This window comes from Bufo bufo, chromosome 2, assembly GCF_905171765.1.
Source record: "Bufo bufo chromosome 2, aBufBuf1.1, whole genome shotgun sequence".
Classification (NCBI taxonomy): Eukaryota; Metazoa; Chordata; class Amphibia; order Anura; family Bufonidae; genus Bufo; species Bufo bufo.
The window spans coordinates 297033047-297047387 of NC_053390.1; the positions used below are offsets into that span (position 1 = coordinate 297033047).

The 14341-nt window shown below is 42.5% G+C and overlaps 1 protein-coding gene across 2 annotated transcripts in view; it reads right to left on the reverse strand.

Moving 5' to 3' along the window:
• Nucleotides 1-846: 846 nt before the first annotated feature.
• LOC120988968 (purine nucleoside phosphorylase) overlaps nucleotides 847-14341 on the reverse strand; it is a 62171-nt gene continuing 48676 nt past the window's right edge. For both annotated transcript variants that reach the window (XM_040416788.1, XM_040416787.1), the window contains exons 2-6: nucleotides 4148-4317; nucleotides 3890-3993; nucleotides 3398-3573; nucleotides 2585-2775; nucleotides 847-2412 (exon numbers count right to left, since the gene is read on the reverse strand). In XM_040416788.1, the coding sequence (XP_040272722.1) occupies nucleotides 2195-2412; nucleotides 2585-2775; nucleotides 3398-3573; nucleotides 3890-3993; nucleotides 4148-4317 (859 nt within the window). In that variant the 3' untranslated portion in view covers nucleotides 847-2194. The remainder of the gene's footprint in view (nucleotides 2413-2584; nucleotides 2776-3397; nucleotides 3574-3889; nucleotides 3994-4147; nucleotides 4318-14341) is intronic.

Below are 14341 nucleotides of genomic sequence, written 5' to 3' on the forward strand. Positions count from 1 at the left end.
GAGCATGGCTGGTTCCTACCACTTGCGGAGCTGCCCAGGAGGGTGAGGCCTCACTAGGCTTTGGCACTTGCATGTACTATATATTGGTGAGTTTTACTGTAAGGCTGCTCAGCCATGATGGCGTATCATTGTCAGGATTACATTATCATCTATTGTAGAGCTGTGTAGTGGGGCCCTGATCCCTCCTCCTAGGCAGCTCTGCAAGTGATAGCAACAAGCCCTGCTCACATATTAGGACAGGTTGCTGGAGGCCATTTTAAATAAATCCTGAAAGGACAGGTTCCTGCACTGCAGTTTGATGACTCTTAAAGCCAAAACAAAGTGGATACCAGACTAGAATATAAAATATATATGGATCAGGTTATCAGATGTCCTGTGACATGTTCTCTCTCCGATATATGGAGGCACACATTGTCACTGATAAGGGAAGATCTTTAAAACTTAAAGGGAAGCATTCTTGCGATACAGGTATTGCTCCCCAATGGGATACCTACTCATGAAATAGGGTAAATGAACTTGGACTATATAGAACTTGTATACAACTGCTCCACCTATTAGACTTTTGTAGGATTTAAGCCTCATGCACACGTCCGTGGAACACGGAGCGTGAGATACCGGCCTGGATTCCTGCTGAGTGCAGTAGCGCACTGAGTCATTGGTTGCTATGAGGCCGTGCGCCCGCTGCAGTACAGTAATACACTCTTATAGATAATACGAGTGTATTACTGTACAGCAGCGGGCGCACGGCCTCATAGCAACCAATGACGCAGTGCGCTACTGCACTCAGCAGGAATCCAGGCCGGTATCTCACGCTCCGTGTTCCAGACGTGTGCATGAGACTTTATAGTGAACAAGTCCAATATATATTTTTTACATTTTTTTTTTATTTCTCTATATGGAAAACATTTTTCTACATATAAAATTATAGCACAATGTTCATACAAGATTTATATTTTATATTTTTTTCCAATATTTTCTTGTTAATAAAAATGGTTTATTTATCTGAGATAATCAACTATCCTCTCATCTTTAATCTTTCTTTTACAAAAATAGTCTGGATTGTTAATATAATAAATCATTCATAGCATCTCTCACATTGCGGTCAATTTATACAACCCTAGATATTTTGAGTGCCTCCCAGATCGAATATCCATTATAAATATATACCTATTAAACTTATAGTTATACCTTCCTTTCTGTTAGGATCCAGTTTATGTTTTGGCAAATTGAAAACTGCATCAATAACTGCTTTGTGTGAACCTGGCCTTAGAGTACAGTTTATTAAGAAGCAGTGTGAGGTGGATGTAAAATACTAAGTTCTATAGTATTTTAAGACCAAAGTCATTACTTTGTCCATATGAGAATTTCATGCAAGGAGCAGATTATATGAACTACTCTGTTCATGAGTAAAAACCATTTTGCACCTATTTAAAAATATAAAATATACCAGAGAATGTACCAGTACTACTAAAGCCCGCATTAGCTCATTCAGCTTTGATCCTAAAGTCAAACACTGATGCATGGAAGAGTACAGTACATTTAATATTAGAAACAAATGCAATACAGTACCAGAAGTCTATTAAAGCCCCCAGGTATTCTTTGCATTAATAAACAGCAAGATCTATTAGATTGGCTTTGCAGTTTTGTCTCATGAAATTCAAGTCTTCATTGTTATTTAGAGCTAAACCGTTATATATGGTCAAAATTAATGGAGGACTGTAAAAAAAGAAAAAAAAAAAAGTAACGTGTGCACAAATGCCTTTACATAATATAAATAAATAGCATTAATAATTATAAAATTGTAACATCACCAAGCTATTCATTTCAATGTAACAAATGATATTCTCATAAAAGGTACAATGAGAGGAGAACTCTAGATAGTCATGCAATGAATGCAAAGATATCTACCAAAAAACATGTGTACGATCTCAGATATCAGTGCTAAAGGGTCTGAGAAGGAGGGAAAGAGGAATGCTTGTCATGTCAAAAGTCATAAAGCACATTTATAGCTGAGGAATGTGGTCCAGTTCTCTACACAGCAGGTGGGTACAGAACCGTGCTAATGAGCCCCTATGGTTGGAGAAAGTACCCTGCACAGAGAAATAGCTGAGTGTACTTGGCAGTGGCCACTAATTCTAAATACAAGGGCCTAGATGAAGAGGCAGCACTTTCTCCGGCCCATCACACACCCTTCCTAGAACACATTATTGTTCAGCTCAATGCGTTGGATCAGGAGAGTCACCAGCTTCTCTAGGAACTTGGCACTATCTTTTCCAGCTTGCAGCACTTCTTCGTGGTTAGCAGTGAGTTCACAGTCGTAGTCCATCACCGCCTTGTTCGTAATGAGAGACATGCCCAAAACTCTTAGACCGCAATGTCTGGCGACAATCACCTCAGGTACAGTACTCATCCCTAGAGAAAGGAAGACCGAATAGAAGAGTAAGGAAAGTGTGTGATAGTGTAATTGCAATAACTGCTGCTATATGTTTGTATTGTGGTCCAAGAATATGAACTTACACATTATATATACTGTATACATTTAATTCTGTATTAGAGTAGATACTCTTGCCACTAGTCTACATACCAACAGCATCAGCTCCAAGGCTATTGAGGAATCTACATTCAGCAATGGTCTCAAAATTGGGTCCTCCAAGGCTACAATACACTCCTTGCTTCATGTTCTCAGAGAATCCCAGCTCTTGCCCAACAGACAAAGCCAGCTTCCTCAGGTCTTTGTCGTAAGCATCTGACATGGGTGGAAACCGAGGGCCAAACCTGTAAGAAACCATGAGTGGTTTAGTAAGGAAGCAACAAAAGACTAAAGGGGTCATCTAAAATTAAAATAATTGGCCTCAGAATTGTTGTTATATTCAATGTACCGAACCTCTACATTCCAATGCCACCAATTCTATCCTCTCCGTGGCTGCAGATAAGATGTCATGCCGTTATACTATGTGACCGTGCAGCCAATTGCTGGCATCAGCACAAGATCAGTGACACTAGTGATTGTAGCAGTGATATGCCTATATATCCCACGATTGCTGCAGCCAAAGGACGGAGAAGTGGCACTGGAATGGAGGGGGATTTTAGGAAGGGTGTATAGACAATAATTTTTTTTTATTATTCTAATAGGCTCTCTGCCTTTATTGTTTTGTAATGAACTCAGACAACTGCTGCCCATATGCCCTATTAGGACACATGGACATAATGGAAAGAGGCCATTTAATACTACATTTTCTCTGTAGCTGCTGGGGAATGTGCATCACAACTTTTCCAGGCTAGTCACCACGAATTGTTGGTCCTTTACAAGGGGGTATCATGCGAAGAGAACGTCATTCATTAGCTTAATATTTACATTGTACGTTTAAAAGGTAATTTTAATAATTAGAAGACTCACCTATCCTCATTAGGACCTGTGAGTGGATTCTGTCCTGCAAACCCTGGCAAATTTATGTGATCTTTAATCACCATAATGTCCCCAACTTTATAGTCTTGATTCAGTCCTCCTGCAGCATTCGTCACAATGAGCGTTTCAACCCCAATCAGGCGAAAAACACGGATTGGAAATGTAACCTGGTAAAAAAAAAAAAAAGGGAAAGGAGAGGAGCACTGTTAGAATATACGTAGGATCACCATCCTTGTATGTGCCAAATTGCAGCATACCATCACCTATACGTAATGGGGTCAACCAATATACAATAGTTTATATGTTATATCCAGTATTCACTCTATAAGGAATTGGGGAAGTAACTGAAAATATTTGGATGGAATATCATCATATCTGGTAAGAGCAGAGCAACTTTTCATCGTAACGAATAAAGGTTGTATCCTGTTCGTACAAAGGGTATTGTGTAAATGGATACCGACGCCATTCACAAGCTGTTCTCACCTTCCAAAGTGAGTAACCCTCATAGAGGTGAAACCGTCCTTGCATACACACACATGGCTTTCCATTCAAATTTCCAAATATAAGACGTCCAGCATGTCCAGGAACTGTAAGTTTTAGAAAGGTGGAACAAATCAATAAAAAATAAAAAAAATGCATATGCAGGTGCCACTACAAGTGTTGACAGTTCATAGCAGGGGAACCCCCAAAAATCAATGTGGGATTTCATAAACATTTAACTATAAATGCCATTTGCCATACCTGTACTGTGTGGGAAGTTGGGAATGTCACTGTAGTTAAAGGCAACTTGATTCTTTAAAACTTCACCCAAAGCTCCAAGTCCAGAGCCACATACAATGGCCACTGCAGGGCGATGCTCTGTCTTTGACAAGAGCCAGTCTGCAGTATGCTTGTATTCTTCATAGGTGTACCTGAAAACGCAGAAAACAAGACTTGTCAAGAGAACCGAAATTTACCAAAACAGATGAATCTTCCTAAAAACGTACAAGTATGACCCTCTAAAATTATGGCGGGTTTACACAGCCTGATCTTCAGGAACAAGCATCATTACGAATGCCTTTTCCCAATAATTGGCCCGTTTAAAGGTGCCGCAGATCTCTCGAAAACAGGAAAAACACTCCATCTGGTGAAAATCGTTCATGAGGACACCTCAATCATCATTTTTGGCCAGCAGATCGTGCCATGTGACCAGCAATCTACTGCCAAGAAACAATGACTAAGGAAAAGTGATGGTGACACCCATTGCTCATCCCGATGCGTGGAGGGGAATGCTGCATGTAAAAAAAAGGGGCCGTTATCAGGGCAGTACTGGTGGTACCGAAGTCAGGGGCCCAGGCTCAGCCATTCTTATTAATATTTACTTCAAGTCATTTTACTAGGAATTTAATTCACTGTATGGGCAGCTTGAAAGCTTAACAACTACACTATATGATCACATATGTATGTAGGTAGGGTAGGATAAAAGCAGAAACAGTAACACCATTTGCCTTTGGTAGATTTGGGGAAGAGGGGTCGGTATACAGATTGCCTGTATGAGCCCCTGAAACTCCTGATGGCAGCCCTGCATGTAAGTGATTTTGTACTTTCAGCCACGGCGAAGTGCACCTGTACTTTAGGATGTGTTGACTAACTTTGTTTTTTGTCTCTGAATGTAAATGCAGATCTTTACCTCCAAAGCAGGCAATTATTGGGAACAAATGGTCCCTTCCCGAAAATTGCCTGATCGGTGCATGTAAATACACCTTTAGGCCCCTTTCACACGGGCGAGTATTCCGCGCGGATGCGATGCGTGAGGTGAACGCATTGCACCCGCACTGAATACCGACCCATTCACTTCTATGGGGCTGTTCACATGAGCGGTGATTTTCACGCATCACTTGTGCGCAACGCAGGCCCCATAGAAATGAATGGGGTTGCGTGAAAATCGCAAGCATCCGCAAGCAAGTGCGGATGCGGTGCGATTTTCACGCATGGTTGCTAGGAGACGATCGGGATGGAGACCCGATCATTATTATTTTCCCTTATAACATGGTTATAAAGGGAAAATAATAGCATTCTGAATACAGAATGCATAGTAAAACAGCGCTGGAGGGGTTAAAAATAAAAAATCATTTAACTCACCTTAATCCACTTGATCGCGTAGCCCGGCATCTGCTTCTGTCCCTTTTACTGAATAGGACCTGTGGTGAGCATTAATTATAGTTCAAGGACCTGTGATGACGTCATTCCGGTCATCACATGGTACGTCACATGATCTTTTACCATGGTGATTCACCATGGTAAAAGATCATGTGACGTAACATGTGATGACCGGAGTGACGTCATCACAGGTCCTTGAACTATAATTAATGCTCACCACAGGTCCTATTCAGTAAAAGGGACAGAAGCAGATGCCGGGCTACGCGATCAAGTGGATTAAGGTGAGTTAAATGATTTTTTAATTTTTTTTTAACCCCTCCAGCGCTGTTTTACTATGCATTCTGTATTCAGAATGCTATTATTTTCCCTTATAACTATGTTATAAGGGAAAATAATACAATCTACAGAACACCGATCCCAAGCCCGAACTTCTGTGAAGAAGTTCAGGTTTGGGTACCAAACATGTGCGATTTTTCTCACGCGAGTGCAAAACGCATTACAATGTTTTGCCCTAGCACTGAAAAATCGCGGGTGTTCCCGCAACGCACCCGCACATTTTCCCGCAACGCCCGTGTGAAAGGGGCCTTAGAGTTCTTGCAATTTCTATAGATAGCGAAAAATGCAGTTCCTTATAAGTAAAGCTTTGTGCTTGGGAATTCGCTTGAATAAATGTGGCTAGTCGTGTTGCCTATTCCTTCAGGAAACAATAAAAAAGGTCAAGGCATTTCCGCCAGGCTTCGTGGTATAAAACAAACTTTCAAAGTGATCCAGAAAACTTGATTAACTGTATGTTAGAGGTTTTCCCGAACTTCTATACTGAAGACCTATCGGCAGGGGTTTGGCACCCCAACCATTTGGCTGCAGTGTTGGATAATAATAATCAAATTATTATTAGTGTTGAGCGAACTTGTGTTTTAAGTTCGGGTTATCGAAGTATCCCGTTATGGATTCCGCTACCACGGACCATAACGGAATTTAGAATCCTTAACGGGATTCTTCGATAACCTGAACTCGAACTTTAGACGCCGAACTTAAAAAACACAAGTTGACTCAACACTAATTATTATCATATTAAAAAGTTGCAGAAACAAAAAAAAAAAAAAATTATATATATATATATATATATATATATATATATATTATACACACACACTGTATAATGTTACATCCAGATCAGTATAAAGAATATATGGTATAAGCTAATAAATAAAAAGCTGGGAAAACAGTAGGCCCCATGGACATGTAAATTAAATGCAGACATTACAGTCCTCACATGCATTACTTTAGGATAAGAGTTTTTTTTATAAATCAGTCCTTTGGAATAATGCAAGTGGTATGCCCAACTGGTGGCCTTCTCCGACTGCGGTGCGGCACAGGCCACAGAAGAGAGCTGCCCTTCTTGAATTAATGATGGACAGGAGTGGTTTACCGCCACTGATCTACAGTGTTCCGATAGGGCTGTTGAATTGGAACTCCATTTCTATTGAAGCATACAATGCATCTGTTCATATATTGCAATCCATGCAATAGGTTTTAGAACGTGACAGAGATATATCCATCAACTGCCTTATGATAAAAGAGCCCAAAATGCGTAAAGAGGAGTCATCTTTCCCCAGTTTCTAATAAACTGAATACTGGATAGAACTTAAAATGGAATTACATGTTCAGAGAGATGACAGCTCCTCTTTACGTGTCTAAGTTAGTAAATACTTGTATTCCCCATGAAATAATTCTGGAGTATCTTTTCTTAGTACTTTTTTTTTTTTTTTTTAGCAATGGCAGAACAAAGTATAAATAACAAGACAGAAGGGCTTTGCTAGTTGGGGGGTGTCCGTACACTCAGATGTGGTCCAATCAGTGCTAAACTGTGTAGGGACACAACCCCTTTTGATAAGGGGAACTGTGACAACTAACTGTCAATTTATTTGTAAAAATTCAGTGAGTAATGATATGAGAATAGATGCTCCAGCATTGTTATTACATGGGGAATACACAGTTATTAAACAGATGTAGGCGACAGATACGATCCCGTGAACTAAAGCCTAGGCATGGTGTTTTCTTATTTTTACAGTATGTAAGTGGGTTGGACATTTTATAATAGGACCACCTGTATAAATGGGACTATAGGCTTTCCAATTCATTACCCCCTTGGAGTTACATTAGGAGGCATGTGACAGGCCGAAGGCAAGGCTCATCAAACTATCCTCACAACCGAATGAAACTCAGTTATTCCAAGAATGGAAGTTAACACTCCAGAGAGAACATTACTGAATTCTTTGGAAATATCTTTCCAGTTCAACAGTGAACTATAAAGCTTCCATTTGTTAGGTAGATGTGTGTCGGGGATAACTGGGTGGAAAGCCACATGGCTGCCCCCAGAGGGGTTTACCCAATTATGCAGCAATCAATCCCCCCATCCAGATCTCATGTGTCGGAAAATGGAATGGCCACCATACTGGCTGTCAGTCACATGCATGAAGGCATTGCGGTCTGCGTGAATATTGTGGTGTCTTTTTTTAACCTACTTGCTGACACTGCAGAGGGAAGCATTCTCTGCCTCGGGCACACAGGCTGTTAGGAGGGTGTGGGCTCTGAACGCAGAGCTTATTTGGCGGAACTAGGAAAGGCTGGGCATTAAACATTATACACCAAAATGCACAATATTGTGTGCACAAGGCCCGAATAGGTTAAAGGAGTTTTAAAAAGTAGCCCTGTCAGACCCGATAGTTCCAGGCTGCATAGGCCGTCTTCACATCTCAGTTTAGGAGATTCGGTGTAAATGCCAGCTGTCAGCCAGACAGAAAAAAAAAAAAAAACTTTGCATGCACTGGATTTTGTTGGGCCAAAAACCAGCATTTATGCTGGAAATCAGCTGGAGCACCGCCAGACCTCATTGCAGTCAATGGGGATCCTGCAGTGAAAGTAGAGGATCCAGCAACTGCTGTGGCGGGACAGCCTGCCAGATCTCCTAGTGGAGAGGTGAGCGAGGATGTGCTACATACACATCCCCCACACTTCATAGAGTGGGTGCCTGGTGGAGCCCAACACTGTGGGCCCTGTAGTGGCCGCTAAGGCTCCCACAGTGGTCGTTACGTCCCTAGGTGTTGCAAAGGAAAGAAAATCTTCAATGCCTTTGTATTGGAGTATGAATCAGTTGTGCGAATTCTATATAGCATGCTGTGCAGTATGTCAAGAGCATCTGCCATTGCACAAGTTAGGGTTCGGCTACACAAGGTATGTCAATGTTGTTACAAGGAGACACAAGACTTTAACACATGAGACTTGCCTGCATAGTCACCGCCCAATCACAGCTCCGAAATAGCCCAGCGACAGCAAGTTGCACATATTTTAGTGTCGTGCGACATGTAGCCATACCCCGATTCACAAGTAAGAACCAGCCTAGCTACATTCTGTGCCTCAGCAAAAACTAGGGAATTGGTGAAATTCTGTACAGTAGCACAACAGGACATTCATGAGAATGACAGTCACAGCACCTACCATATGTATAGGACTTTTAAACTTTACTTTAGAGCCAGTGTGTACAAGTGTCTATTTGTGCCCTACAAAAGTCATTAACCTACAGGACGTCATCCCATAGACATGCAGACAAGGAGAAACCATGCTGAACATTTCTCAGAGGTACTCAACCTACTGTAGACCACAAGCCATTATGAAACCGTATGCAGGTGGTACTGACCCTGCCGAATATTAAAAGCAATAGTCTATGAAAGATGTGACTCACTGTCGTGTTCAGGGGCTTTTTCCATCTCAGATGACATTTATGGCACATCTACAGGTTTTGAGTCCTGCCTCTAGTACTCACACCTACATCAAGAAAGGAAGTCCCCCGACTCTGAATAGAGAGGCAAGTGTGCCTTCAGAACTCCCATAGAAGTGAATGCATCCATGTGCAGCCACCTCTTCACCCACAGGGGACGTATACAGCATAAATGTCCGAGATCCAGACAGTGATATGGTGCCACATCCTAGTAATGCTAGGATATCCCTGGTGCCCTTAGTGCACAATATGTGGCACGTTAAACCACAGACGGGCAGGGATTCAAAGAACCACCAGATTAACAAAGTAAGGCCTTGCACACACACAACCGTATGCAAACCGCAGATCCGCAACATACAGATACCGTCTATGTGCCATGTCCGTTAAAGGGAACCTGTCACCTAGAAAATGCATCATATTAAACCGCCAGCAGTACCTTATTGCAGCCTGTAGCATGACTATAAAAGGTGCCTGTCTTTTCTGTGCAATGCACCAAAGGTCTAAAAAAAAATAAAAAAAATAAAAAAAATAAAAAAAAAGGACTTATTCAATGGGCCACGCTATGTAAACGATAGTCTTGAAGTCAAGGAGGCAGCGGCTTTCTCGCCTGTAGTCAAGCGCTCCCCTCCCCCTTTACCTCCCCAAAGCGTTTGATAGGATGCCCGATTCCTTCACTGCCGGTTGCTTGAATGCAGTCTCATGTGTGCCTGAGCATTGACCTCATAGCGGAGTGGAACAGGAACAGTGCAGGCGCCGGTATTGCAGGGACACGGCGCGCGCGCAAGACCCATGTGTCAAGTAGTGAAGGAAATCCTATCAATCAAATGCTAAGGGGAAGAAAAGGGGATGGGGCGCGCTTGACTTCAGGCGAGAAGGTCGCTGCCCCCTTGACTTTAAGACTATCGTTTACATAGCATGGCCAGTTGAATAAAAGTCTTTTTTTCAGAATTTTGGCGCATTGTACAGAAAAGAAACAGACACCTTTATAGTCATGCTGCAATAAGGTACTGCTGGCGGTTTAATATACATTTTCTAGGTGACAGGTTCCCTTTAAGCATAGAACATGTCCTATTCTGGTCCACAAAATGCAGTCCACAGACCTACTGGAGGCAACAGGTCCGCAAAAAACAGATGGCACTCAGACAGTATCCATATTTTTTTTGTGGATCCGCGATCTGCAAAATACATACAGTTGTGCATTTCCACGCTTTATCCCATCTGTAGGCTAAGAAAAGTCAGCATTCTTATAAGCTTGAGGTAGCCATCCTGAAATTACATAGTTACATAGTTAATACGGTTGGAAAAAAAAAAAAGACATAAGTCCATCAAGTTCAACCAAGGGATAGGTGGGGACGCGAATCCCAGAAGGAAGCGAGACTCAGATTTCTACACATTTTCATCAGCATTAATGTAATTTACTTTTAAGAATTTGTCTAAACCCTTTTTAAAACTGCCCTCTGTTCCTGCTGTGACCACGTCCTGAGGAAGTCTATTCCACAGCTTCACAGTTCTTACAGTAAAGAAGCTTTGACGCTTCTGGAGACTGAACTTTTTCTTCTTCAGTCAGAGGCAGCGCCCCCTTGTCATTTGAGCGCATTTTACATGGGACAGCTTTCGCTGTATTTTTTGTATGGCCCATTTATATACTTGTACAGGTTAATCATGTCCCCCTTGAGACGTCTCTTATCAAGACTAAATAAATTGTATTCTTTCTTCATAACTAAGACCCTCTAGGCCCCTTATCAGTTTAGTCGCTCTCCTCTGTACTTTTTCCAGCTGCAGAGCGTCCTTTCTATGGACTGGTGCCCAGAACTGAACTGCATATTCCAGATGAGGTTGCACCAACGCTTTGTAAAGTGGTAGCATTACATCCCTGCACCGCGAGTCCATGCCTCGTTTAATGCATATCCTGGTGGCCTTAGAAGCAGCTGATTGACATTGTATGCTGTTATTTAATCTACCATCTACAAGGACACCCAAATCTTTCTCTATAAGTGACTCTCCCAGTGCTACATCCCCTAGTACATATGAAGCATGGAGATTATTACTAACAAGATGCATAACTTTACATTTGTCCACATTGTCATGAAATCAGTCATGTTTAATACAAATGACTTTCCCAGTATGACTAGTTTGGAGAGTAATGACCAAGTACGGGCGCAAGATCATATTTTCCACAAGATGGAAAAACCCGCTTTACTAACAGCAAGCATGAAGACACGACTGGAAAGTCCAATGAAGTCTTCATTTACATGAAAAGATCACCTCTCCAACCACATCTAATGGATGTAACATAATGTAGGAGACATGTTCAGTGCAGCATTTTTTAAGTGTGTCTAAACCAGGGATGCTCAACCTGCAGCCCTCCAGCTGTTGCAAAACTACAACTCCCAGTATGCCTGGACAGCCTACAGCTATTAGGGCATGCTGGAAGTTGTAGTTTTGCAACCGCTGGAGGGCCACAGGTTGTGCATCCCTGATCTAATCCTTCTGCACTTTGCAGTCCATTCCCCATACACTGCTGTGTGGAGGAGTATAGATTCCCCTGCTGCTGCACTGTACAGGCTGGGGCTCCTCCTGAATGTGCCAGTGCTGCTCTCCTAAAGCCTGGCACAGATCTGGCTGGCTGGCTCCCTGGTGAAATGGATAGCATTTGAGGCTTTAGCAGAGCAGTGCTTTGAGAAGAACAGCTTTGGTACAGGCAGAGAAGCAATGAACAGAGCTCAGTGCAGCCGCAGGGGAATCCATTCTCCAGTACGCAGCAGTATGGATTGCAAAGTGGGATAGACGCCTATATCACTAGGAAAAGAAAAAAATGAAAGTATAAGGCCCCTTTCACACAGGCGAGTATTCCGCACGGATGCGATGCGTGAGGTGAACACATTGCACCCGCACTGAATACCGACCCATTCATTTCTATGGGGCTGTTCAGATGAGCAGTGTTTTTTATGCATCACTTATGCGTTGCGTGAAAAATCGCAGCATGCTCTATATTCAGCGTTTTTCAAGCAACGCAGGCCCCATAGAAGTGAATGGGTTTGCGTGAAAATCGCAAGCAAGTGCGGATGCGGTGCGATTTTCACGCATGGTTGCTAGGATACGATCGGGATGGAGACCCGATCATTATTATTTTCCCTTATAACATGGTTATAAGGAAAAATAATAGCATTCTGAATACAGAATGCATAGTAAAATAGCCCTATTTTACTATGCATTCTGTATTCAGAATGCTATTATTTTCCCTTATAACCATTTTGTAAGGGAAAATAATACAATCTACAGAACATTGATCCCAAGCCCGAACTTCTGTGAAGAAGTTCAGGTTTGGGTACCAAACATGCACGATTTTTCTCACGCGCGTGCAAAACGCATTACAATGTTTTGCACTCGCGCGGGAACACCCATGATTTTTCCGCAACGCACCCGCACATTTTCCCGCAACGCCCATGTGAAACCAGCCTAATACTAAAATAATTTCGAATACATTTTAATAAAGTGTATTTGAAGGCTTAGGGCTGTTTCACATGAGCGAGTCCATTGCGGGAATCATGCTCCGTGTGTGAGTGTGATCCTCCGCTCTGGACTTGCAGGAGCGCACGGCATTATCATGATTTATAATGCTATTGTCTCTGCTTGACCTTATTTCTACAGAATCACACTGACAGCTTTATGTCACTATGATTCTGTGGAAAAAAGGTCAAACAGAGACACATAGCATTATAAATCATGATAATGCCGTGCGCTCCTGCAAGTCCAGAGCGAAGGATCACACTCACACACAGAGCGCGATTCCTGCAATGGACTCGCTCGTGTGAAACAGCCCTTAGGGTCATGTCCCCCCCACTATGGGTCTGCACTGTCCAAACTGGGGGACGTTACTCCTAAGGTGACCAAACACATTAGACAGAAGTTGGTTGACAGATGAACAAACATCTGGTGAGCGTCCATTTCACAGAGGAGGCCATTGGCCGTTACAATTGATCAAACTGGCCATACATGCTCAATAAAACCGGGCGAGGAAAGATCTCGGATCGCATGTAAATATTAAACATCAGAAACTTATTTTCAAACGATAATGTTCTGTCATCTAAAATGATCATTCGTTGTTAAGTTTCACGTTACGATCATTTTCGTCAAAATTTGTCCATTTTGATCAACGTTAGTCTAATGTGTATGAGCACCTTTAGATCAGCTGGCCCTTTATGAAATATATTTTACCCAAGGCTATGGCCGCAGAGCATCAGAAACTGGGACTGTCACACGGGATTTCATGTCCTGCTTGAAAATTATAAATAACTGTAATGGAAAGAAATACAGTAATAAAATAAACGTAGGCTTCCTGATGACGAATGGAGGAAATTAAAAAAATAACCCTGAACCAGCCGCATTACAACACAGCTACGATGAATAATGAATAACTGAACACCTTTCATTCTACCTAAAACTAATAGCCAGATAACACACGAGTGTAGCCTTCTCACATAGAGAATTGTATGTCACATGGCGTACAGCCCTCGCTCACGCCTGTTGCCGTATTTCAGACCACATTTGCAGATCCGCAATACACAGGAGCTGTTCCGTGGGCATTCCGCATCACAGATGCGGACCCATTCACTTTAATGGGTCTGCAAATCCGGAGACGCGGAACAGAAGCACTACTTCCGTGGGGTTTCGTCCCGCAAAAAGATAGAACATGTCCTATCTTTTTGCGGAACGGGCGGATCCATTAAAATGAATGGGTCCGCGATCCGCTGCGGCTTTCCCGCGGCCGGTGTTAGCGCATTGCGGCCCGCAATTTGCAGGCCACAGCACGGCCACACACGTTCGTGTGCAGGAGGCCTAACACTTAGGCCTCTTTCACATGAACGATACGGATTAGGTCCGGATGCGTTCAGGGAAACTTGTACCATTTTGCAAGCAAGTTCAGTCGGTTTTGTCTGCGACTGCGTTCAGCGGGTGCGATGCGTTTTTAACGCGCGTGATAAAAAGCTGAAGGTTTACCAACATCCCTTAGCAAC